The following is a 23,302-nucleotide window of genomic DNA, read 5'->3' as shown; positions in this document are numbered from 1 at the left end:
TTACAATGCATAATAAATTGTATTTTCGAAGCAATTGTTATAACATAAACTAATGTTTGTTTAAAAATTCAAATAATAGAATAAAATAATCGAACCTTCACTTTTTCAACAAAACTTCGACCATCAAAATCGATTTAAAGCAATCTTTGGTATGATCCGCAACGTAATTGCAGTTATCGATATTTTTCGTTAAAAATATATGGTGGCGCCTCTTGGAATTCGTAGTAGAAAAGAAGAAGCTCCTAATCAATCCCCTACTACTGATTTTTCACCATGCATGTGGGTGGGATGTTTATAGAAAAATAAATAAAATAAAACCAAATTTGACGCATGGAATTTAAAAAATTACTTTTTTTTAAAATAACAATTTTTTTTGATTTTTATATTTTGTTATCATTTTACAGTAACTAATACACGTGTGTTTATATAAGGATAAGTCTTTATAATTTTAATTAAATATCTTGAAATCAAGTATGATAATTGCATAAACAAATCAATAACAAGAATTTTCAAAATAGTATATAAGATTAGAAAAAAGAAGATTCTTTTGAAAAAATAAATGTAAAATAAATATATATATATATATGTATATACATATATATACATATATATATATATATAAAAAGAAAACGCACACACACACGCATCATATTTTGTACATAGACATTGTTTTTCAAGAATATCTATTTTATAACGTTGTAAAAAATGTTCTTATATAATACGAAACAGTATTTTAATCATATCCATAATCCAGCTTCTTCTTTCAAACGTTTAACGACCTTTTTATAATCTTCCTCTAAAATGCGATACAATTTATCGAGTATTTTCATACGTTGTTCCATCGGCGGTAAGGTAATGTTGGAACGTTTGTTTAGACTTTTGAAGACTAACTCTAATTTTTTTAAATCATTTTGTTCGCGTTTGTAGGGAATATTCAGTCTTTTTTTCACATTTAATCTATAATCACGATATTCTTGCTCATTGGAAATATCCGTTATTAGTAAACGTAATATCTCGTAAACTCTGCGTACTTGTTTCTGAAAATAAAAAATATAATTTATCAACAATTTCTAAAAGACGATAATAAGAATTATTTTATTATATACCTTATTAATCTTATATTTTTCTCTAGCTTCGATAACCATGGTCTTGTTGAAACCTTGAAGTAAATATTTTCGTGAAAAACTAGGTAATTTATGACAATTTATCGCATCTACATAATCCCTTATTCGTTGAAAATCAATAGAAGGATCTTCCACTAAAAAAATAAAGAAAAAGATAAGGAATTATTAAACTATTATTAATTAGATAATTCAATTAAATTAAGAATTTTATTATATTAAATTTTAAGAGTTATTTAAATCAAATTACCTGTTATATCTTTGACGTTACTTTTACCAATATATTCACAATAAATACCACGCAATAAATGAGTACCCAGACCCATATTTTGGAACAAAGGTAAAATTAATACCTGAGCAATACGTGGTCTAGTGTGGTTTGGATATGCATAATACTGATAAACAGTAGCAAAACCAACTGTTCCATACTGAGTATGTCCAGATGATGTTTTATATTTTTCAAACCTATTTTATATATCACAATTAATTATTTAGTCCATTAAACAAATTATTGTCTTTAATAATATATTGAATGAATGCTTACATATTAAAATAATGCCATTGATCATCATCGATATCTATGAAATTAGCAGCATCAATATACCACAAAACAAATGTTTGAAGACGTTGGTGATATTCTCTAAAACCTTTACACGACATATCTGCTTTATAAACTTCAAACTGTCTTGTATTAGATTTATCTAAAATCAAAAATAAAATATTTATAATAAAATATTGTAATTTAACGATAATATATTAAAAAGTGCAATAAAAAAAATGAAAATATTTTTTAAAGTAATGTGAAATGAAAATAAAAGAAAAGTTGAATGACATTACCATTTACTGAAAAGGAATAAATTAATTCGCCGCAAGGTCTGAACGTTCTATCCTTTTTAAGAGATTCAACAAAGGTATCTAGATTACTATGAATTTTAGGTGCTAGTTTACTCGCAACTTTTGACAATACTTCGTCAGCTTCGACATCATAAGTAAGTTTATTTACTTTTTCCGAATATGTCATGCCCAAATAAGTTTCTAACAAACCAGCTGAGTAATATAGCTTCACTTTCAAGTCCTGATAACCGAATATAGTCTCACTAATAAAGAAAATAAATATATTTCATTATAATTTTAAATGTATAACATTATATGTAACATTATATAATAACGTAGATATAAATATATAAATAAATTTGTATAAATGTAGATAATATTAAAAAATATATATAAACCTGTCTCCAAATACTTGGTGAGACATTTCTGGTTTAAACGAAGTCTTATCATCTTCTAAATCATCAACATCACGTATTAATTTAAATTCCAAACATTCATTACTGTTGATTACTAAATGGCTTAAATGCCCTCCGTTTGAATCTTCCATGTTACTGAAATAAAAAGTAAAAAGAAACTGTAAATGTAACTTTTACATATTCAGATAACAAATTATATATCTAATTTATATCATACAATATTATTTTAAAACTTGCTTATAAAATAAATATTACAAGCAATGAACAATTTTGTATGCAAAATATCAATTATTCTTAAATAATCTTATTTAATTAAAATATTATAATTAATCAAATTTTAATAAAAAACATCTTTGTTTACAGGTTATAATTTCAGGAATGAGCAAAAAAATCTTAAAACACAATTGTCACGTAGAAACGATGAATCACTGCGAGAATATTTAAACATACACATATAAACAAAGGAAATTAATTGAAATAATATTTAATATCGATATTTTCAAATTTAAATCACAAATATAAAAAATACTATTTAACTACGATCCAACCTTTCTGTTGTTATTCAAAAATTAACGACTTCAAGTACTGATACTTACCACTCGAATTTTAACAAGTTTCCTTCGATTTAAATATAAGATATTTATTTCTCAGTTTAATTTATGTTGTTGTATAATAATAATTATTATTACTTAAATATAACGAAATAATTACAAAATAACTTCGCGCCAAAAATGAAACGACTTACCCCCTTTTTCTACTATCTTTTCTATAAACATCTATTTTTGAAAATAAACTAGTACTTAAATATTGCCAACTTAAAATATAATTCTTAAGTTGGTTACACTTAAAGTTTCATTTTAAAACAAATTAACAAAGTTTATATTTATGGTTTAATTATTAATAATATTTTTAATAATATCTTCTCATACTTATGTAATTAAATTAATCAATATTGTTGTTATAGTTTGTAACTATAATTATTTTTCATTCATATCATTTTAATAATATAAATGTAAGTTTTACCATCTATAATATTTTTAACTTATGATTATGAAGGAACAAAAATAACTGATAGTTCATTTAAGTTTTGTGTACTCAGGTTGATATTTAAAGTTGTTAATACTTGTTACTATATGTACGAATATATAAAGTAGTTGCCTGTGAAAATCCAAATATATATAAATATTTATGAAAGGTTGAATTTCTTGGTTATGTTAATAAATTTAAAATGTTTTCAAACAATCGGAAATGTGAAAAGGATATCAACGTATTATTGGATGAACCTCTAACAAGTAATTCATGTACGAAGCTTATTACAGAGCTTTTAAAATATGTATTATATCAAAAACAACAAATACCGTTCACATATGATTCCTTGGTGCACTTACAAGGAAAAAATAAAAAAATAGACAGAAATTTATCATTCATCAAAACTTTATCTAATTCTTTAACTAATGTGACCGATAATTTGTCTTCTGAACTACTTCTTAAGACTATTAAAGTTAAGGAAGTTATAATCATTATCGGACCAACAATATTATCACCAAAGTTGCAAATTACATTAGAATTACCACCAATAATGCTTGATAGTTTGCATCATTTACAATGTGAACATTCTTCGCAGAAACCTCTTCTGAATCTGATGAGGTAAATGATGTATAAACAATTTTATTATCTAATTAACTTTACTATTACTTTATCTATATGTAGTTCTAATTATCAGAAAATACAATTTCAACCTTTATTTTTCTATTTTCTTTTTAGATCGATGCTAGAATGTACAGAATTTCAAGATGCTATGACTTCTCCTTTGGGACCTACAAACACCTTCGTTATGTTACAGAAAAGCGATAGCAATAGTATATCTAATTTCTTTTTACCTAAACCGCATTATATACCCTCGATACAAACATCGCAGAGTTTTAGAATCAAATTGCTAAATAGTAATAAATTTAATATAAATTGTAATTGTACAAATTTAGTTCAAGTATATCGTGATCTTGATAAATCTTATGAAAATGACTCTATAATTCAATGTGAGGAACAGTCAAATGAACAGACTGTACAAGCACCGTTTAGATGGTATCAATCTAGAGAAATAATTAAAGGATTCAAATATGTTAGATAACTTTTAATTATAATAGGAATGAAAAATACATCTTTATAGATTAATTTCATATTTTTTATCATATCGATTTTATATTCCTCTTCTCGCTCATATCAATCAGATAAAATACATTTCATCTAATTAATTTTACTTTCATCTTTGATCATTTCTTATAGAAAAACATTTTACATTATAAAAAATCTCATTGATCAATTATTTATAATATTTTGATAAATATTTCTTTTTTATTTCCCATTTTATTTGTCGGCGAGCTAACATATTAAATGATATTACATATATATTGACTACTGTTTGTATTAGTATTCAGTATTATAAAAAAAACGTTTATATAAAATAATAGCAAAGTAAAAAATATAAAAGTAAATTTTTTTAATGTATACATTTATGTTTACTGTTTATAAAAATAATATTTTATAAATGTAGTTAGACTATTTTAAAAGAATCCTCACGTCTTCTTACATTCTTTATAAGATTTATAATATTTTCCTAATAATATCAATAAACACGCTTAAACTAAAACATGCAACTTATGAAATACTTTAGCTAACAGTATTTGTGTTAATCGTAGTATTATATTTGGGAAATTTCATATTCTAAATATTATAATACGTAACAGAAATTTATGCAAAATTTAATAGAACTGCGATAAGAATATTAGTAAAACAAAAATTCTAAACCGACACTAGATACATAAAGGTAGCAGAAATATCTTCAGAGGTGGAATTAAAAAATATATAAATTTTATAATACAAACTTGTTTTAATCGAAAGTACAGTCAACATTTAATAAGATTACATAAAATAAAGGATGTGCAGTGTTTATTTTATTTTTTTTTAGGTATATTTATGTATTTCAAAAGCGCATATCAGTCCTTTTTCTTTTTATCATTTTTAGAAGATTCTATTTTTATGTTATCTTTATTGGTATCTGAAGATAACGTAACTGAATTGTTTGGAAGTTCATAAATTCTAATTTTTAAAATTCTAAAATCTACAACTAATAGAACACGTATTAATAATAAAATTAAACCAGCAACCCAACTCCATGCCATTGTCCACGTGAAAATCTAATATAAATATTATTTTCAATATTTAATTAATATATATTTTATTCAAATGTAAGTTTTACCTTTAACGTAAAAAATAGATTACATGCATTGTATCCATGAACATTGTATACTTCCACATAACTTTGTAAAATATTGCAGATCCTACAAAATATTGTTTTTATTAATTATATTTAAATCCATTGATTACTTTAAGCAACACTTACATTTGATCAGATGATAATTCAGAGTTTTTTGTTAATTCTACAAAAACTTTATGCATGTCAAATTTAAAGGTATTAAATCCTACTTCCAAATCATGTGCTACATAGATAGTAACTATTCCAAATATTAAATTAAAAAACAATGCAGGAGGGATAATTCTCCATGGAGAAGGAATTCTAATTAAAAGAAAAATAATTAATAAAATAAATTAAAAATATAAATGTACAGATGATGCACCTATGAAGATAAAAATACTTGCATTTTGTAACTGTATCCGCCTTTACCATGAACAGTAAATAATGCGATCCATACAATACCGAATATACAAGAAAATAAGCTTACAATATAACAACACTCACAATGCTTTTCATAATCATATTTAACGACAATATAATTTAACCAATTTTTATAATCCGGTTCAATGTTTTTAACAACAGTTTCACGTTCTATGCAATCATTATTGGAATTAATTACTATTACTGTAGATAAGATGTACGTGTGTGCCCAAAGAGGACAATGTCCTCCAAAAATATCCTCCTTTAAATAATTCAAATAAGATTAATAGATATACATTTTTAATAATATAAAAACAATATTTAATATATCCAGATATATACCCAGAAAATATAGAATAAAATTGCAGAAAAATATCCTGATATTGTTGTTAAAAAATAAAAAAATATTTGCAAGATTTTCCATAAAATCGAAATTTGATTTGAATCACGCTCAATTAATTCTTCGTATTCTTCCAATAGTTGCATCTTTTTTATATATTTATTTAAAGATCATGTTATTTAACATGAAAATAAATGACAAGATGACATATGTCAATAATAAATGATCTTATTTCGATTTTAACGAAATTTAATTTTCATTCTACAAAAATTAAATATGAATTTAGGCGCCACTTTTTGTGTACTCAAAATTCACCCGTTCTTATTGGTTAACGATCTATCAATAGAACTAGTGCGCGCATAGATGAATCCATATTTGATTTGTTAAAAATTACGCGGTAAATATTGCATATTATAATTTGTTAAGTTTATATTCGATATATAAACAGAATCAAATTAAATATTACGATAAAAAAATATAATTTAAGAATGGATAAGTTAAAATTATGTAATACTATAATAGATATTGTCTATTTTTTAAAATTTGATTATTGAATTATCGTAATTTTTAATATAATAATATTATTAAAGATTTTGTATATTTTTTTAAATATTTGCTAATTGAATATCCGTAATATAATAAGTTTGTAATATAATTCTATAATATAAATCCACAAAAATTGGCATAGACTGATTGTGGGAGTTGAACTAAGAAACGGAGGAACGTGCGGATTGCGAACCGCCACAGTGTTGTCGATGGGAAGAGTACACGAAGGCGAGAATTTCTTGTTTTTTTACATTGAAAGATCGAAAATGATGAGAAAAATCATGGTGTTGGGACGTTACAAAGTATTATCGAACGAATAAGGCCGATTAACTGAATAACGTGAATATTAAGTGGGTGAAGTGAAACACATGTGTCGGCCGAAACGTGTTTTCCATTACAAAGTGCCGTGTGTCTCCCGTGTTTGGTCGAGGACAATTTCTCGTTTAGAAAGCCAAGTTTAATTTTAGTAAGAATCGTAAGAAGATCGTTAGTATCTTCGAATTTAAGGATATATCGTTGCAATGTGGTTATTATCGTAAAGGAAATAGGGCTCGTTAGAAAAGGCGGCAGTGCGTGGGTGGGTGGGAATCTGGCGGCTGCCACTTATATATTACCAGATTCCTTTTCAAATTTAGCACTAAACTTTATTGGATTACCAATGATTAACATTATCCTCGTTGAATAATATGTTGATGATTTTTTCTATGGAATATATATTCCTTATACGATTTGCTACAAATTAGAAAAGAGAAAAAAAAGAAACAACAACATACACACATATACACACATAGATTTCTGATTGATTGAATACTAGAGGAATGCTGCTTTCATAATCACTTCTTGTCAGGCACTGTCTTACGCATAAGCTTGCTTGTCTGAAAAAGTAAATCTACCTGTCAACCATTGATATATCTTCCACGATGAGCATTTTATGTAATAATAATAATATCTGATCTACGACAATGCTCAACAAGAAATACACATTTTCCAAAATAATATTTCACTCGATGATCATATTGTAAGAAACATTTGTATTATATCACCGATGTTGATTGACAGATGTTCCTTGAAATACGTTTAAGAAACATGTTTCTGGCAAATGATATGACCAAAATACTTTAGCAAGATTGATCTACATCTCCGCTGACACTGCAAACAAATTCTATTGAGGAAAGGAAGAGAATACCTTACATAGATTAGAGAATTTTCTAATAAATGTTACCCAGAGGTTAAGGTATGGGAGCTCAAGTGGAGGAAAATGGATACCGGTAAAGTATCAGCATGCGTGAAAAGTCAGCAGAATGTCATGCTCACACAGGTCACGTGAGGGGCACGACAGAGATGTGCTCGCGTGATCCTCCAACATTGCACCCGACCCTTGCCAATACTAATGGTAAAAATACGAGTCCCCAACCAACACAGCATAGCGAACAACGTAACGATAATAATATTTTACCAACGCCTGGAGGAAGGTTGAAATTTTTTAAAGATGGAAAGTTTATATTGGAGCTGTCACATCGTCGAGATGGAGAACGAACTACATGGTATCCTGTTCCAAAAAAGACATTCTGGCCACCGGCAAGCACTCTACCCAATAGACAAGAGAGTACCACTTCTCTTAGCGGTATGTGTTAAAAAAAATTTAATCATTCTTTATATAAATATAAATAAATATGAGAATAAATTATATAAAAATATTACATATTTGCAGTTTCTGACGATAATTCTTCGATTCAATCGAGCCCTTGGCAAAGAGACCATTGCTGGAAGCAAGCTAATCCCAGACGCAGGATATCTACAGAGTTCAATTTTTATTACCATAGAAATCCAAAAAGCCGCCTCTGCGCGTATCCACGTTTGGTAGCACGCAAACGTCGTCGTCCACACGATCCTACATCCTTAATGCTTATTCCTGAGTCCTCGGTATCTCATATTAAATCATTTCGTAAAGTGAACGATATGTCATCTGGGAAAGCTTTAAGTTTGATAGTTGATAAATTAGCACGTCTCCTTGATCCTAATGTTGTTTCACCTCGCAAGCGTATTTTAAGGGAATTGGAAAGAGTTTCATTGGAGGATCAAGCATCTAAAAGGCGTGCTACTCCTCAACCTGTTAATATAACCAGTACTTCTACGCCTTCTCCAAAGCAGTTATCTTCATACAGTATAACTAGTATCTTAGGAGAAGATAAACCAAATCCTGAGCCAGGATTTTTAAGAAATTTATTGAAACCGGATGACAGGCAACCTGTGAAATACTCATCGAGTAACTCTTATCCGAGAGTGCGAATGGACCCTTATATTGGATCTACCAATGCAACTGTACATCATTCGCTTTATGGTGTTCCAATGTTGCCTCCTGGACCATATAGAGCTCCATTATGGATGCAATATCAGCCACCTATTCATTACCCACCCCCTTTGCCATTGTTTGTCCCGCCACCACCTCATCCTTCCTCTCCACCTGTACATCATTACAAAGACTACAGAGAACAAACGCTTACTCCTCCTTCAGGTAGATTTTTTTTCAATATTCTTTATCAATTATTAATTAAACATATATTTACAAAAAATAATTATATGTTCATTATACTTTAGATATGCCTCTAAATCTATCAAAACATGCTGGTTGAATCTCAGGATCCCATAAATTGGTGCCTTATCAATGGACAATTCTATGAAAACACTGCCCCTGCAACAAAAACGCGATATATTATTATTTTTTTATCCATAAACAATAATATCATAGTAAGTAGGGATGTGCAACCAGAAGGATAACATCTGGATGTTATACTTGTACATACAAATGCATAAGCAGTCAACATTGGCATATAGATATTTTAGATTATTACATAATTATATAACGAGTAGTATTTTTTATTAAATTTAAAAAAGAAAAGAAACTATTGGTTCTATGTATAAAAATATTTAGAAATTTCTTATGTGAATTAATGTAATCAATGTTTTTTTTTTAAAGTAAAGAGAATTTAACGTGAACTTTTGGATGCATGAATGATACGATATATGAGCGTAGAGACAATTTAATATTAAGAAAAAAAAAATTCTATTCTCGCTCATCTTTTTTTATATTCGATGATAGAGTACATGATTTTCATATCATGTTGAAAGAAAAGTATGCTCTCATCTTGTGCATATGCATTATCTTGTTGTTCTTATTAATGTTATTATTACCTTTATTATTATTTTATTATTATTATTATTATTATTATTTTATTATTATTATTATTTTATTATTATTATTATTATTATTAAAGCCTACGATTATCCATCGTAAAAAAGATAGAATTATGTACAGAACAGATTATTGCCTATAGTTAGCATATTAATAATTCTCACAAATAATAGTATATAATACATTTATTAAGTTAGGCTAATCGCGTATTACAACCGTATACATTTATTTATACGTTGACAAGACAAGATCACTTTATAGAAAAAAAAAAGAAAAAGACCATAGGGTGTGCCTTACGTAACTATCGAAATTTCATGAAATTAAATTATAAACATTTATGAAACAGTGTATTATTATTTTCATTATTACATTATAAAGCACTTATGTTATTTTTATCATTATTATTATTATTATTATTTTATTATTATTATTATTACAACTACAACTATTACTATTATTGCTAAAATTACTAGACTATTACAATTGCAACTGCTAGTGCTATTATTATTATTATTATTATTATTATTATTATTATTATTATTATTATTATAATTATGTATGTACATATGAATATAATCCTGTGTTACGTATTCGCATCAAATCGACACGTTCGTCATTCTATTTATTGTTAGTCAGGTGCATTACCAAACATTTTCGCATTAAAACAAAAAAGAAAGAAAGAAAAGAAAATAAAAAAGAAGAAGGCAATCTCGTATAAGCTTAGCGTCTTAGCGAGTAATTTTAATTATCTTTTTACGTAATACTTTTTAACAATACAAGAGAAGAAGATGAAGAAGAGGAAAGAAGTATGTGACTGCGAGTAAGGAAGTGTATAGAAAGACTAATTTCATAAATATAAATATTTCATAAATTAATTAAAAGTGAGTTTTTATTTAATATATGATTATATTATGATTAATATATGATTAATATATGATTAATTTATGATATATTACATTTAATTTATATTAAATTGTATGTAAAATACAAAATAAGAAGATAATACATTGAATATTATATGTATTATTAATGATTAATTATCGATAAATTTTAAATTTCGCGCTTAAATTTAGTGAACGTTTAAGTGGTACATTGGCATGGCATTACTAGTTTTTATTAGTTCCTAAATTTTTTACCAGAAGTAAAATAACCAATGAACAAACGAAAGAATAAATAAGAGGCGCTCGAGTTGGTGGTAATTTATAAAACGTTGAATTCTCTCGATATGATTCGACCAATGATCGTGCTTTTTAGTGTTCATAACAGTATTATAAGTTGGCATGCTTTAGTTAGACCATAGTGTCGCTGTGATCTCGAAAAGGACATCTTACGAGTGTCGATTGAATTTCAATTAAATCGTCTAATCTTTAATTTTTGTTTTTATTAAAATAAATATTATTTAAATACGAATAAAAGTAAAAAGTATATTGGCGCCAAATAATTAATAAAGTAAAAGAATTCAAGTCTAGCGAGAAGAAAAGAATAGTTTGACACAGTGTTGGTAAGCGTGGTAGTAGTGATGCTGGTGGTGGGGGAAAAGATCGTACAGCCTGCTCGCGCTCGCGGCAGAATGAAAATGGCGTTGTTCATTTGTGAACCAAGTAACGGACATTGACTATGTAACGCACTTATTTTTTCTCTTCTCGCTAATATTCGTATCCTCGTCATATTGTTGTATATTCGCCGCCGTTTGTGTTCTTATATTTAAATCGTTGTAATCACGTTATAAATAAGTGAAGAACGAACTAAATATTCGAGAAGTCAAATCGAATAGATACGAGTATTCAAGAAATTAGATATAGACGATACACATATATATATATGTATATATATATATATATATATCGATATAAGTATATGCATTATATATATATATATATAATACATCGAAAGAAGGAAGAGAGAGAAGGGAAACAAAGTGAAAAGAGTTGGGACTGTGCGCGCGTGCGGCGTTGTATCCTTTGCTCAGTTCTTCCGCGTGCGTCGTCGTCGTCGTCGTCATCGTCGTCGTCGTCGTCATCATCACCGCCGTCGTCGCCGCCGTCGTCGTCTAGTGAAGAGGTGGTGGAGGTAGTGGAAGAGTAGAAGAACAAGAAGAGAAGAGAAGGAGGAAGAGGAGGTGGAAGAGGTGGTGAAGAGGAGGTGAAGAGGAGAGGAGAGGTAGAGTAAAGTAGAGTAGTCTTCTGGTCGCTTTCGTAGTCGTCGCGTCGAGAGTGGCAGTGCTGTAGTGAGCCAGCTGCTGGTAAAGAAGCGCGCGATGCTCGTGTAATGTGAGATAAAGATAGAGATAGAGACACATATACAGAAAAAGAAAAGGGACGAAGAGAGAGGGGAGAGAGAGGACATATACAGAACTTCTGTATAAGACTGGAAAGAAGAAGGAAAAAAGAATAATAAGTAGCGTGCGCGAGAGAGAAAGAGACAACAAACACGATGAAGTGACACCGCGACGTGATTAAATTTTCGTGGACTGGTGGAAAATAAGTGATTCTGGGGGGCCGATAAATTCGCGTCGTTGAAGGACGAGTTCGTGCCGATGCCGGCCGAATACCGAGAGAACCACGAGAACGCCAATTTTCCTGTTGGGGCTGGACAGGACGCCAGCAACATGACGGCCAACATGTACCGAGTGGGAGGTAAAGTATTGCAACCAAAGATACCCCAATAAAAATACCATAGAAAGAAAGTATAATAAACATGTACCTGCCTTCCTCCCCCCATAAAAAATAATAGAAAAAAGATATTATATTTGAGAGCTACGTTAACGCGAAACTTCCATTCTACCATAGAGCTCGAGCACCAAACAACGCGGCTTTAATTAACCTAGGACAAATTAATGTTTGCAAATGGCATCGCTATGGCGTCCCCGTTTTACCCCATTTTCTCCCCGCGCGCGTGAGACCCCTCTTCTTTTCTCTCTTCGTCTTTCCCCCCTTTTTCCTCGTTTCCCTCTGTAGCCCCTCTTCTCTTTCTTTCTCTCTCTCTTTTCCCTCCTCTTTTCCCTCTGTGCCTCTGCCTCCTCCACCACTCATTCTCCCCTCCACCTCTCATCCTCCTCTCATCCTCCCCTCCCTCCTGCTACCGCTTCCCCGCTACCGTACAGCGTCCTGTACGTCTACGTCTGCTTTTCTCTTTTCCTCCCTACCGTTACCCTCCCGCTATTCCCACCCCCTTTTCCTCCTCTTCTTCCCCGCACTCACTCACTCAGCCCCTCATTTCCTCTCCCTTTTCACCTTCCTCTCTTTCTCCCTCTTTCTCCCTCTTTCTCTCTCTTTCTCTCTCTCTCCCCATATTTTACCTATCTCCCTACCACCCCATACCGGACCCACTATTGCTCCTTCCTTCGGGTCATGCTAATTTCTTGCACGATGAATCCCGTTGATTGAAATCATTTCTTTATACTTTTTTTAATAAGTATTTTTTAAAAAATTATTTGCTATTTTCTCGGAAAAACGCGTTGGTAGACTTTGAGTATTTGAAATGGTGGAATTGTAATGGTTCTCTTTCTGTTTACCCGCCAATCTTTTCTAGCTATTTCAGACACTCACCGATGAGGAAGATTTGATTATATTTTTGTTCGTGTTTTGTTTAATTAATGAAAGAATAGATTTAGAGATTTTTATGATGAGTCAGTACGAGAATTTTTCAAGTAAATATTTGGAAATTCTTGGAAATTTGGGAAATTTAAGACTTGAATAAGCAATTTTCTACAAATATGTAAACGAAGATTTACAAATTGAATGGTTTATTTCAATTTTGGAAAACGTGAAAGGTCATTTTACTTATTGTTTAAATATCAGATATACGTGCATATAGATGCAAAGTTCAAATCCGCCTGAATCGTTGTAGAACATTTTTCAGGGTTGTAATTCTTTGTTCTTGTCTTCTCTTTTTATTTAAAAAATGATAAGAATATTGTTTGTTTTTTCAAGGAAACTTTGGACAACCGTAACTTTCTCTTTTTTTGTTTGTTCGGTCAGAAGAATAGAAATGTTGTTTAGTTTCTTTCAAGATTATAGTATTTTTGTGTTAGATAACAAATAATTTTGAAATTAGTTTATTCAATTGCAATACAAATATGTAACAATACTTATACTCATTTAAAATATTTTTGTATACTTAGGAACGTTAATATTTCTATTATTATTAAGCATTACTTATATTAATATATTTTATTATCTAAGTATTTCTAATTATATGGAATTATTTAATGTTGAACTAACAAATGTATCAATATTATTTCAGATTATGTATATTTTGAAACATCTTCCACTTCTCCTTACCAAATAAGAAGGATAGAAGAGTTAAATAAGGTAAAATCAAATTTAATCAATAATTTCATTTAAATTTATCTCATATGTACATTGGTCATCAAAATGTTGTCTGAGATATTTATTTTTAATATTAATAAAATAATACATTCTTATGTTATATCATATATTAACATATTATTTATTTTTTTCAGACTCCAAATGGAAACGTTGAAGCAAAAGTCATGTGTTTTTTTAGGCGGAGGGATTTACCCTCTACTTTAATAGTATTAGCAGATAAACATCAGTGTGAGTACAAATCCATGGGTTTCTATAAATTTCTATTTGATTAAAAACAAGTAATATAAATCAAAATGTATAAAACATTTTGATTATTTGCACACAGTGAGATGATAATTATGAAGAAGAAGGATATGTTTATTTTTTTAGCATTCTTTTTGTTTTCAAAGTAATAACAGATAAAATATACGTTGTTAAATCTACCTGAGATTTTACGTTTTTAACAAATGAAAAAATACATTAGTATGATTAGTACATTAACGAGTACGTACGTATGGTAAATGTGTATACGTATTTATATATAAACATATTTGTTATTTTTATACAAATAATATTCCATTTTAAATATAAACTTAACTCGCACCTGTGGCGATTAGAAACAAGCTAGACAAAACTGCAAACATTTAATATAGAATAAGGCTTAAAAAACTAAACTTTAAACGAATACATAGATACTATATATCTATATCTATATACATGCAAATATACATAAACATACGTGCTCGTAAATACATTTGTCAATGATAAAGCGACAGAATACGATAGAAATGGAAGAGGTACGTGTATGCATGTGTCGTCTACGCGCGCTCTTTCATATATATATATATATATACATATACATATACATATATACATGTGTGTACGTGTATGTGAGAGTGTGTGAGTCTCCGAAACTCTCTCGATTTTTCCTTTGCAGTGGCAAAGATAATGAGACGTGGGGATTGAGGGGGCAGCTGGGGGGTAAGGGTGGGAATGTATAATAAGTAAAGTTGGGGGGTGGCAGTGGGGTGGAATGGGGGTTGTATCGATCTGCTGGGGGTGGCAGTCGGAGGTTGGGGGGAGGAGGAGGAGGTGGAGGTGGCGAAGGGGGATCGGGGGAGAAAGAGGAGGGGGCGGTACACCCGCCAAGGCCCCCATTCCACCTCCACCTTTCCTCCCGCCAGCCTCAACTAAATGAATGACTGACGCAGGGGTTGGTCGGGTACGTGTTATGTGTGTTCTCTCTCTTTCTCTCTCTTTCTCTCTCTCTTTTGCACGTACACATATACACATACTTACAAATACACCCAACTCGCCACTACTCTCTTTGGACACTGCAATACATACGTATACACGTATCACGAATGGAAAAGGACGAAGGTATACATACACACATACATTTATACTTATACACACACACACACACACACACAGGCGAGTGTGCGAGCCTGGGCAAAACTGGTGGCGGTGGTGGGCCTCCACTAGCCATCTTCGTTTTAAGCATTTGTTCCCTCCTCAGCCTCTCACCATGCCTCCTCTTCCTCATCCACCTTCTCCACCTCAACCCCCATCTCTACCTCCATCTCCACCCCCTCATCCTCATCCTCTTCCTCTTCCTCCTCATCCTCCCTTCTTTTATGTCGTGCGCGAGTAAGAATGTGTGTGTGAGCATCCGCTCTCTTTCACTCTTACGTGCTTCTACTTGTATTGTATCTCTATCCGCCGGTATTTGTTTCAAATCAGACTCTCCCTATTCTACCTCTCGTTCCCCGTATTTCGAGCTGTGCAAATTTTCTGAAAAAACCTATCTACAATCTATGCATATTATATATATACATATTATACATATATATATATATATATAAACAAATACATATACACTAAGTATGCAGTATGAACTAGATATATCTTTACTACAAATATACATTTTTATTATTGCTGTGTGTATGTTGTATGTTTACTTCTTTTTGGTTTGGAAAATGAAAGATTGTTATAAATATTTAAATACGTATAATAAGTTACTAATATTATATCTATTCGCGTGTGTCTGTTATTAATCAATTAATTTTGTATTACTGTTTGCAAAATAAGAAAGGGGAAAAGTAGATTTATTTCTATCGTATATGTTATAGTAAATGTACTATAAATATATGGCAATAATAATATTGCTATTATTAATATTTAAAAATGATATTATCTTGTAGCTCGTAAAAGTAAGTTTTGAGCGTTAATTAAATTAGTAAATAGAAACGTGGATGGGAATTGGCTAATTAAATCAAAATTCTATTTATATATATTGATATATATTTATATATATGTAGCTTTGTGTGGACAACATTTTCATAAAATTTTTATAGATTCTTTATCTATCGATACAAAATATATATATAGATATATATATATATAATATTTATCTATACGTAGTAACAAGAAATACGTAGAGAAAACTTACTGGTTTATTCGTGTTTAAAAAGTCTTTGTTGTATGTAGTTCGTAGACACTAGACTTTTGTTTTTATTTTTGTATTGAATTTAGTTTTGAAAAAAAAAAAAATACAATTATAAGTAATCAGAAATAGTAGAGTGGGTTTTGTAATGAAAATTCCAGTGGCAAGTGCGGAGCAGCAAAGGTCAGAATCTCCTGCAAGCACACAGAGTACGAAACTGGAGAATCCAGATTCTACTAAGGAAATCACTAATAAAGATGGGATTGGCCCAAAAGTGATGAACAAAGGGGGCGGGAAAGGGGGCTGGCTGAAGGCCCCATTATCGGAGGCCCAAGAGCCCCATGGTGAGTGAGCAGTCGATTAGAAAGTGACCACTACAGATGAATCTAGTAGAAATATATATTTAATATCAAGATTTTTGTATCTTTAAGATTAGAAATTTATGATATATTGTATAGGCTTATTTAATAATTTCTTATATTAAAAAAAAGCATTATTGTTTTAGAATTCTAGAGTTTTTTTTAGATCAAAATATAAAATATTTAGAAAAAATTAGATTTGTACTTTTATATCAATTCTAGGATTTTAATTAACAAATGTTATTAGAGTATGAATATTATTGAAAAATATAATTTTGAAATCTATTTATACAAGGAAATTAAAATAAGTAGTTGTAGATTCATCGGTAAGGGTCACGATTGTGCTCCTTAATTATTTCATTAGTTGTATATAGAAGCCAGTGATGATGTAAGGCTACAGATTCAACGGCGGGATTTTAAAATTCTTTGTAATCTTGGTGTTTGCTGTAAGAAAAGGCTGAAATTCACTGTAAGGCCAAAGAGACAACAATTTGGGTTAATCGGAGCTTCTCGTTCGTAGTTTTTACGTAAGAAGTTTTCGGTAACTCATCTATAAATGTAATATTTATAGAAAAACCCGTACATCTTCTATTCATCATGCAAATACTTCATATTGCATTAAATTTTTAATATAATAGCATATATTTGCTGAATGATATATGATATTTTGTTATATATTAAATATATATAAGTAATAATATATATATTATATATTATACATTTATATATATATTTAATATTACACTTACTATATAAGTATACACATTTTAAATTTATTCATCGAACATTTCCATTTCCTGATGATATGTTTGGCTTCATTTTTATTTATCATTCTTGTCAGCATCATTATCATCATCATCCTCATCAATTCACAAACAAATCCCGCCGTATAGAATGATGATTCTTTAGTAATCTGAGGCTTCTCTACATATTTTGTTCTATTAAAAAAAAAAAAAAAAAAAAATACTTTTCTTTTTATGCTATGAATGTTATTATCGACTTTTACAATTATTTTTGCACATTTTTTTGTTGTCCGCTCTTGCTAGTATCTTTTGGTTCATTTATTATACTGCGCATTTTGATTGATTCTGCCATATCCCTGCGTTTCATTTACATTTGATTTAATCGTATGGAAAATATTCTCTATTGATAAAAAAAGAAAAAAAGACATTTTGTATTACATGAACAAGTATTAATATAATTCAAATTTTCTTTACATTAAAAAATATTTTATAGTGAAAAATATATATTTTACTAACTTTATCGTTTAATGAACATAAAACATAAGTTTTAATTAAGCGTGAATTTTATTATGTTTTTTAGCTTTCTTTTTTCTTTCTTTCTTTCTTTCTTTTTTTATTTATTTATTTATTTATTTTTAAGCAAAATATCATTTAAGCTTTTCCTAATATTAGTTATCTATCATAGTATATGCAATCGCGATAGTATAAACATTTTTTTTTTTAATACAGGCATGGAAGAAAGTGTAGTAGGCCCTGGAGGAGTAATGGAATTAAGTACTAAACAACGTCATCAAATGAAGCATAGAGAACTTTTTTTATCTCGACAGGTAGAAACAATGCCTGCCACACATATAAGAGGCAAATGCTGTGTGACTTTATTGAATGAAACAGAATCGTTATTAAGTTATCTAAATAAAGAAGATTCGTTCTTTTACTGCTTAGTTTTTGATCCAGCTCAACGTACTTTATTAGCAGATAAAGGTAATTATTTGAATGACAATATTAAACTGATGATTTTTTAATGTTTAATATATTTATTCATTTATCATATTAAATGTTATAGGTGAAATTAGAGTAGGAAGTAGATATCAAGCTGATGGAATAGCACCGGCACCTCTAACACCTGCTGAAAGAGAAGCAGATCCTCGCAGATTACAAGAATTAGAGACATTAGTCTGGACGCCACGTCATTCATTGACAGATCGTCAAATTGATCAATTTCTTGTTGTTAGTCGATCTGTTGGTACTTTTGCAAGAGCTCTCGATTGTTCTTCGTCAGTCAAACAACCCTCTTTACATATGTCCGCAGCTGCTGCATCCAGAGATATTACTCTAGTAAGTAACACATTTGTATGTAATAATAATAAAAATAATAATAATGATCTAGTATTCAAACTATTGGATATATCTCAATCGTATTATTTTAGTTTCATGCAATGGATACTTTACATCGACACAAATATGATGTAGCTGAAGCAATGTCATCATTGGTGCCTAGTACTGGTCCAGTATTATGCAGAGATGAAATGGAGGAATGGAGTGCTTCAGAGGCAAATTTGTTTGAAGAAGCTCTTGATAAATATGGAAAGGATTTCTCTGATATACGTCAAGACTTTGTAAGCATACTAATATTTTAATTTAATATACTGGATGAGGCTAAGGTCGCGCATCATTGAAGTACCATTGTAGTACCTAATTAGAATTTAGTACATAATCAATGTTCTATATAGTGTATAAAGTATAAAAACTATTTTATCATTAAAACCGCATTATTTATTTACATTTATATATTTACATTTATATATTTTATTTACATATATATATATATAAAAGTTGTTTATATCTTAGATACGCGGTGTCCTTAAATCGTTTACTTTCAACTTAAAATTTATAATTTTTCAGTTCTATTATTGAATAATTTCTATAATACGTTGGTGCGCGATTTTTGCCTCATGTTGTATAATTACTATTTTATTTCCAATATATTTTTATATTTTTTCAATATATTAACTTAATATTTCTCAGTTACCCTGGAAAACTTTGAAAAACGTTATTGAATATTATTATATGTGGAAAACGACCGATCGTTACGTACAACAAAAAAGGGTAAAGGCCGTAGAAGCAGAAAGTAAATTAAAACAAGTTTATATACCAAATTATAATAAAACACCAGTACCTTCGTCTACGGCATCTGGAACTACGATTGTTCCTTTGGGAAATACTAATAATTCTAATGGAAAACCAACAAATATATTAAATGGCAATAGTAACGGCAATATGGCAACTGATAATACTGGTATGCTTATGGTTGGTGTTGGTGGAAAACCATGCGAAAGTTGTCAAGGTATGCAAAGCTCACAATGGTATGCTTGGGGCCCATCACACATGCAATGTCGTTTATGCCATTCGTGCTGGATGTATTGGAAAAAATATGGTGGATTAAAGGTATATATATATTATGGATTTATTAAAAGTATTTTATCTAATTAAGCATATTAAAGATAATTTAATGAAATATTCTTGGATGAATTCATTCTAGGTTCCATCTCGTATCGATGATGTAGATTTAGAACGAAAAAGAGGTGGTGCTGGATCTGATGAAGAAAGTAAAGGAATTGGTGGTGCTCATAGACCCCATCGTTGCAGCATTCCTTCTTGTGGAAAAGAATTTAAATTGAAGGCTCACCTTAGCCGACATTATGCCAGTGCTCATGGTGTTGATTTAAGAAGCGGAGCAAGTGGGGGTGGTGGTGGTGGTTCCCCACGACCTGTTATGAAAACTCGCTCAGCATTTTACTTACGTACATCGGCAATAGCACGAGCTGCTCGTCGACTTTGCGCTATGCAGTTGCGTACGCGTCACGCTGCCAGAGCACCTCATCAACCTGTGAATCAGGCTCCATTACGGCATTATTGTACATCCCCTCAATTAATTGCGAAAACTCCTAATGAATTGCACATTTTAGCGCGTGCAGCTCGACCCAAACTTCGTCCACGTGTTACTGATATAGCCACGCGTTTGGGTGATCATCCTTCTCCAAGACAACCAGGGGATTGGGATTGGTTGACACTTACGGCACCAGCACAACGTAAACAACCAGATCGTGTTTCGTTTCCTCGTCCTCCTAAAGCACCTGGTATGCTTATATCTTTTATTTATATAATTTTAATATTATTAACAAATTTTCATGTAATATTAAGCTAATTATTTATCATTTTGCAGATGGTAGTCTTTTATATGAAAGAGTACCAAATAAACCAGAAATAGACAGGCTTACATTAACTCCTCCTCAAGTACAGCCTGCTATGCAAGCTCAACAAACTATAATGAAACGCACAAGGCCTCCGTTTGATGAAATCAATGGTTCGGATGGTAAGTTATAGTAATACTTAATGATGTTAGAATTTTTTCTTTATGGTTAAAGCCTATTCCCTAGTATTGAATGTTGTCTCTGTTTACTGGCTACTACTCTGATGTGGATTGGGACGAAGGTAAAATACAAATTTAACGAACAGAGAAAGCAAAAATGAACATGAATGTTGGACTGTTCACGTGACATTTGAAGATTTTATATGTCCTTATGAATTATCACCGATTATATTTTTAAAAAGTATTATCAAACGAATTTATTTTAACTTAACACATACGAAGTTTAAATATATTTCAAAAAGAAAAAAAGAGGAATAAAAAGAAAAGAACATTTGTTAAACTTTAAACAGTGTATACAACACAGTTTTTATAAGATTTATTATTTTTTCTGATTAATCTATTAGAGATATATTTATTTATTCCAACAGTATGTTTTAGCGATGCTCTTGCGTCCATGGATTAGAAACATGAACGAGTTTACAAAAAAATTTCCAACTTACTAACAGTTTAAAAAGATATCTTGTGTTATTATTTTACAGGTATTGCCCTAAACCCAGGGCTCTCCAGTGGTCCACCACCTCCCAAAAGGGCTCATCATTCTCAACAATTACATCCAAAACATGCTTTGGAACATGCTGCTCCTGCGGTTCTTCCATTAGCACCGCCGCTTAATGGAAGACCTGTCCCTCCGAATTCTTTATCACTTGGTCCACCAATATCTAGAAGTAATGCGCGCAAACAAGTTATTTCCTGGATGGATGCACCCGATGATGTTTATTTCCGTGCTTCAGACCAGACAAAGTTAGTAATAAAAATAAAAATATAATAATAAAAATTTATTTAATGAAAGGAAGAGATTTTATTCTATATAAATTATTTTTTACAGACGAATTAGAAGATCTTTGTCATCGGTGGAGTTACGAAGAGCAGCTCGTAAACCATGGCGTAGATTACCGGCACCCTTACATGCACCTCATTCTCAAAGAACGGTACGTGGAGATGACATGGTAGTCATACTCGATTGAATCGGTAATATGAACGTTTAAGCAGCTGATTCTTAATCAGTATCTGCTGCTATTGGAATTATTGTGTCATCGGTATACTTCAGTGCCAGGGTGACGGCTATTGTTAAGACTGCAGCTATAAAGCGTATTATCATTGAGAACAACTTTGAAATTGATAAGAAAAAAATAATTAACTGAGAGATCTAATGCTTGCTATAGTGGCTGGCATTAGTCGAATCCCGTTAAATAAAACAGCGAGTCGTCGATAAACTGAAGGCCTCACTTATCCGAACCTGCATGTTGCACTGAACATTACCAATTGTAAACTTCACACATGTAAGGACGAAAGATGAGTAAAATTAATGAAGTTAAATGTTCTTCATTGAACTTTAAAAGAAAAAATTAAAGTAAAAGTAAAAGTAAAATAAAAAAATTAAAAATGGTATAAACAAAAAAGCGTAAAAGTAAAAAAAGGTAAAATAATTGCAAGTAAACAAAAAAAAAATAAAAAATCCAAGTCATTCGAATGAAACATGATTTTCTATTCGTATTAATTATTGTTGTTATTAATAATAATTATTAATAATTGAATGTACATATAAATCATACACCATTCATACAGCATAGCCAGGCAACAACAAATTAAAAACTTGTCCTGATCCGTTGGACACAACTTCAATGTTGGATAAAAAAAATTAGCTCATATACACGCGCAATAATGTTGCGTACATACGTTTGTACGCACGTACAGAAACGAATGTGAGAGAGAGAAAGGGTCAGAACGTAAGAGAGAAAGAATGCTCACTGTGAATATTTTTATTAAATTTTCAAGTTTGATGACTTCCGTCGCAACAATTAATAAATAAACATAAGCATAAGTGGAAGAATATATTTAGTTTCTTAACCTCGACAATCCATCCTTTTTTATATATCAAATACATTTATAT

The 23,302-nt window shown here is 30.3% G+C and overlaps 5 protein-coding genes across 9 annotated transcripts; 3 read left to right on the top strand and 2 right to left on the bottom strand.

Annotated features, from left to right (window-relative positions):
- Positions 1-666: 666 nt before the first annotated feature.
- Positions 667-3,119, bottom strand: LOC122515099 (histone acetyltransferase type B catalytic subunit). 2 transcript variants are annotated; one of them, XM_043632284.1, is made up of 7 exons: positions 2,968-3,119; positions 2,354-2,506; positions 1,959-2,218; positions 1,666-1,822; positions 1,372-1,586; positions 1,107-1,258; positions 667-1,037 (listed from the first exon to the last, which is right to left on the bottom strand). In XM_043632284.1, the coding sequence occupies exons 2-7, from the start codon at positions 2,500-2,502 to the stop codon at positions 738-740; spliced, it is 1,233 nt and encodes a 410-aa protein (XP_043488219.1). In that variant the 5' UTR covers positions 2,503-2,506; positions 2,968-3,119; the 3' UTR covers positions 667-737. The 2 variants fall into 2 exon arrangements, with proteins under 2 accessions (XP_043488219.1, XP_043488220.1); XM_043632285.1 differs by lacking the exon at positions 2,968-3,119 and adding an exon at positions 2,733-2,884.
- A 322-nt stretch (positions 3,120-3,441) lies between these two features.
- Positions 3,442-4,626, top strand: LOC122515101 (MAD2L1-binding protein). Its single transcript, XM_043632289.1, has 2 exons — positions 3,442-4,018; positions 4,136-4,626. The coding sequence occupies exons 1-2, from the start codon at positions 3,600-3,602 to the stop codon at positions 4,497-4,499; spliced, it is 783 nt and encodes a 260-aa protein (XP_043488224.1). The 5' UTR covers positions 3,442-3,599; the 3' UTR covers positions 4,500-4,626.
- A 612-nt stretch (positions 4,627-5,238) lies between these two features.
- On the bottom strand, positions 5,239-7,599 carry LOC122515340. Its single transcript, XM_043632657.1, has 6 exons — positions 7,545-7,599; positions 7,297-7,424; positions 6,029-6,306; positions 5,772-5,945; positions 5,628-5,709; positions 5,239-5,565 (listed from the first exon to the last, which is right to left on the bottom strand). Exons 1-6 carry the CDS (start codon positions 7,597-7,599, stop codon positions 5,365-5,367), a joined length of 918 nt encoding a protein of 305 aa, XP_043488592.1. The 3' UTR covers positions 5,239-5,364.
- LOC122515202 lies at positions 7,070-9,596 on the top strand. Its single transcript, XM_043632443.1, has 3 exons — positions 7,070-8,554; positions 8,642-9,445; positions 9,529-9,596. The coding sequence occupies exons 1-3, from the start codon at positions 8,212-8,214 to the stop codon at positions 9,561-9,563; spliced, it is 1,182 nt and encodes a 393-aa protein (XP_043488378.1). The 5' UTR covers positions 7,070-8,211; the 3' UTR covers positions 9,564-9,596.
- A 1,939-nt stretch (positions 9,597-11,535) lies between these two features.
- On the top strand, positions 11,536-23,263 carry LOC122515112 (metastasis-associated protein MTA3). Of its 4 annotated transcripts, XM_043632312.1 has the most exons (14): positions 11,536-11,742; positions 12,017-12,759; positions 14,369-14,436; positions 14,589-14,682; positions 17,041-17,223; positions 18,711-18,962; positions 19,045-19,316; positions 19,409-19,597; positions 20,007-20,426; positions 20,521-21,118; positions 21,205-21,354; positions 21,444-21,473; positions 21,891-22,152; positions 22,238-23,263. In XM_043632312.1, the coding sequence occupies exons 2-14, from the start codon at positions 12,660-12,662 to the stop codon at positions 22,374-22,376; spliced, it is 2,757 nt and encodes a 918-aa protein (XP_043488247.1). In that variant the 5' UTR covers positions 11,536-11,742; positions 12,017-12,659; the 3' UTR covers positions 22,377-23,263. The 4 variants fall into 4 exon arrangements, with proteins under 4 accessions (XP_043488247.1, XP_043488249.1, XP_043488248.1 ...); XM_043632314.1 differs by lacking the exon at positions 17,041-17,223; XM_043632313.1 differs by lacking the exons at positions 11,536-11,742; positions 21,444-21,473.
- Positions 23,264-23,302: the final 39 nt, after the last annotated feature.

Source organism: Polistes fuscatus, unplaced genomic scaffold (genome assembly GCF_010416935.1).
Source record: "Polistes fuscatus isolate 324 unplaced genomic scaffold, CU_Pfus_HIC Scaffold17, whole genome shotgun sequence".
NCBI lineage: Eukaryota > Metazoa > Arthropoda > Insecta > Hymenoptera > Vespidae > Polistes > Polistes fuscatus.
This window is presented reverse-complemented; position numbering and strand designations above follow the sequence as displayed.

Coding starts and splice junctions, on each gene's coding strand:
- LOC122515340 (XM_043632657.1), bottom strand. CDS start 7,599: ATGTTAATCATTGGTAATCCAATAAAGTTTAGTGCTAAATTTGAAAAG. Junction 7,425..7,544: donor TAAATTTGAAAAGGAATCTG/GTAATATATAAG, acceptor TTAAATTCGAAG/ATACTAACGATCTTCTTACG. Junction 5,566..5,627: donor ATCTATTTTTTACGTTAAAG/GTAAAACTTACA, acceptor TATTTATATTAG/ATTTTCACGTGGACAATGGC.
- LOC122515202 (XM_043632443.1), top strand. CDS start 8,212: ATGCGTGAAAAGTCAGCAGAATGTCATGCTCACACAGGTCACGTGAGG. Junction 8,555..8,641: donor GAGTACCACTTCTCTTAGCG/GTATGTGTTAAA, acceptor ACATATTTGCAG/TTTCTGACGATAATTCTTCG. Junction 9,446..9,528: donor AACGCTTACTCCTCCTTCAG/GTAGATTTTTTT, acceptor ATTATACTTTAG/ATATGCCTCTAAATCTATCA.
- LOC122515112 (XM_043632312.1), top strand. CDS start 12,660: ATGCCGGCCGAATACCGAGAGAACCACGAGAACGCCAATTTTCCTGTT. Junction 14,683..17,040: donor ATTAGCAGATAAACATCAGT/GTGAGTACAAAT, acceptor TGAAAATTCCAG/TGGCAAGTGCGGAGCAGCAA. Junction 18,963..19,044: donor TACTTTATTAGCAGATAAAG/GTAATTATTTGA, acceptor TAAATGTTATAG/GTGAAATTAGAGTAGGAAGT.
- LOC122515099 (XM_043632284.1), bottom strand. CDS start 2,502: ATGGAAGATTCAAACGGAGGGCATTTAAGCCATTTAGTAATCAACAGT. Junction 2,219..2,353: donor CACCAAGTATTTGGAGACAG/GTTTATATATAT, acceptor TTTCTTTATTAG/TGAGACTATATTCGGTTATC. Junction 1,823..1,958: donor TTATTCCTTTTCAGTAAATG/GTAATGTCATTC, acceptor TTTTGATTTTAG/ATAAATCTAATACAAGACAG.
- LOC122515101 (XM_043632289.1), top strand. CDS start 3,600: ATGTTTTCAAACAATCGGAAATGTGAAAAGGATATCAACGTATTATTG. Junction 4,019..4,135: donor CCTCTTCTGAATCTGATGAG/GTAAATGATGTA, acceptor TTTTCTTTTTAG/ATCGATGCTAGAATGTACAG.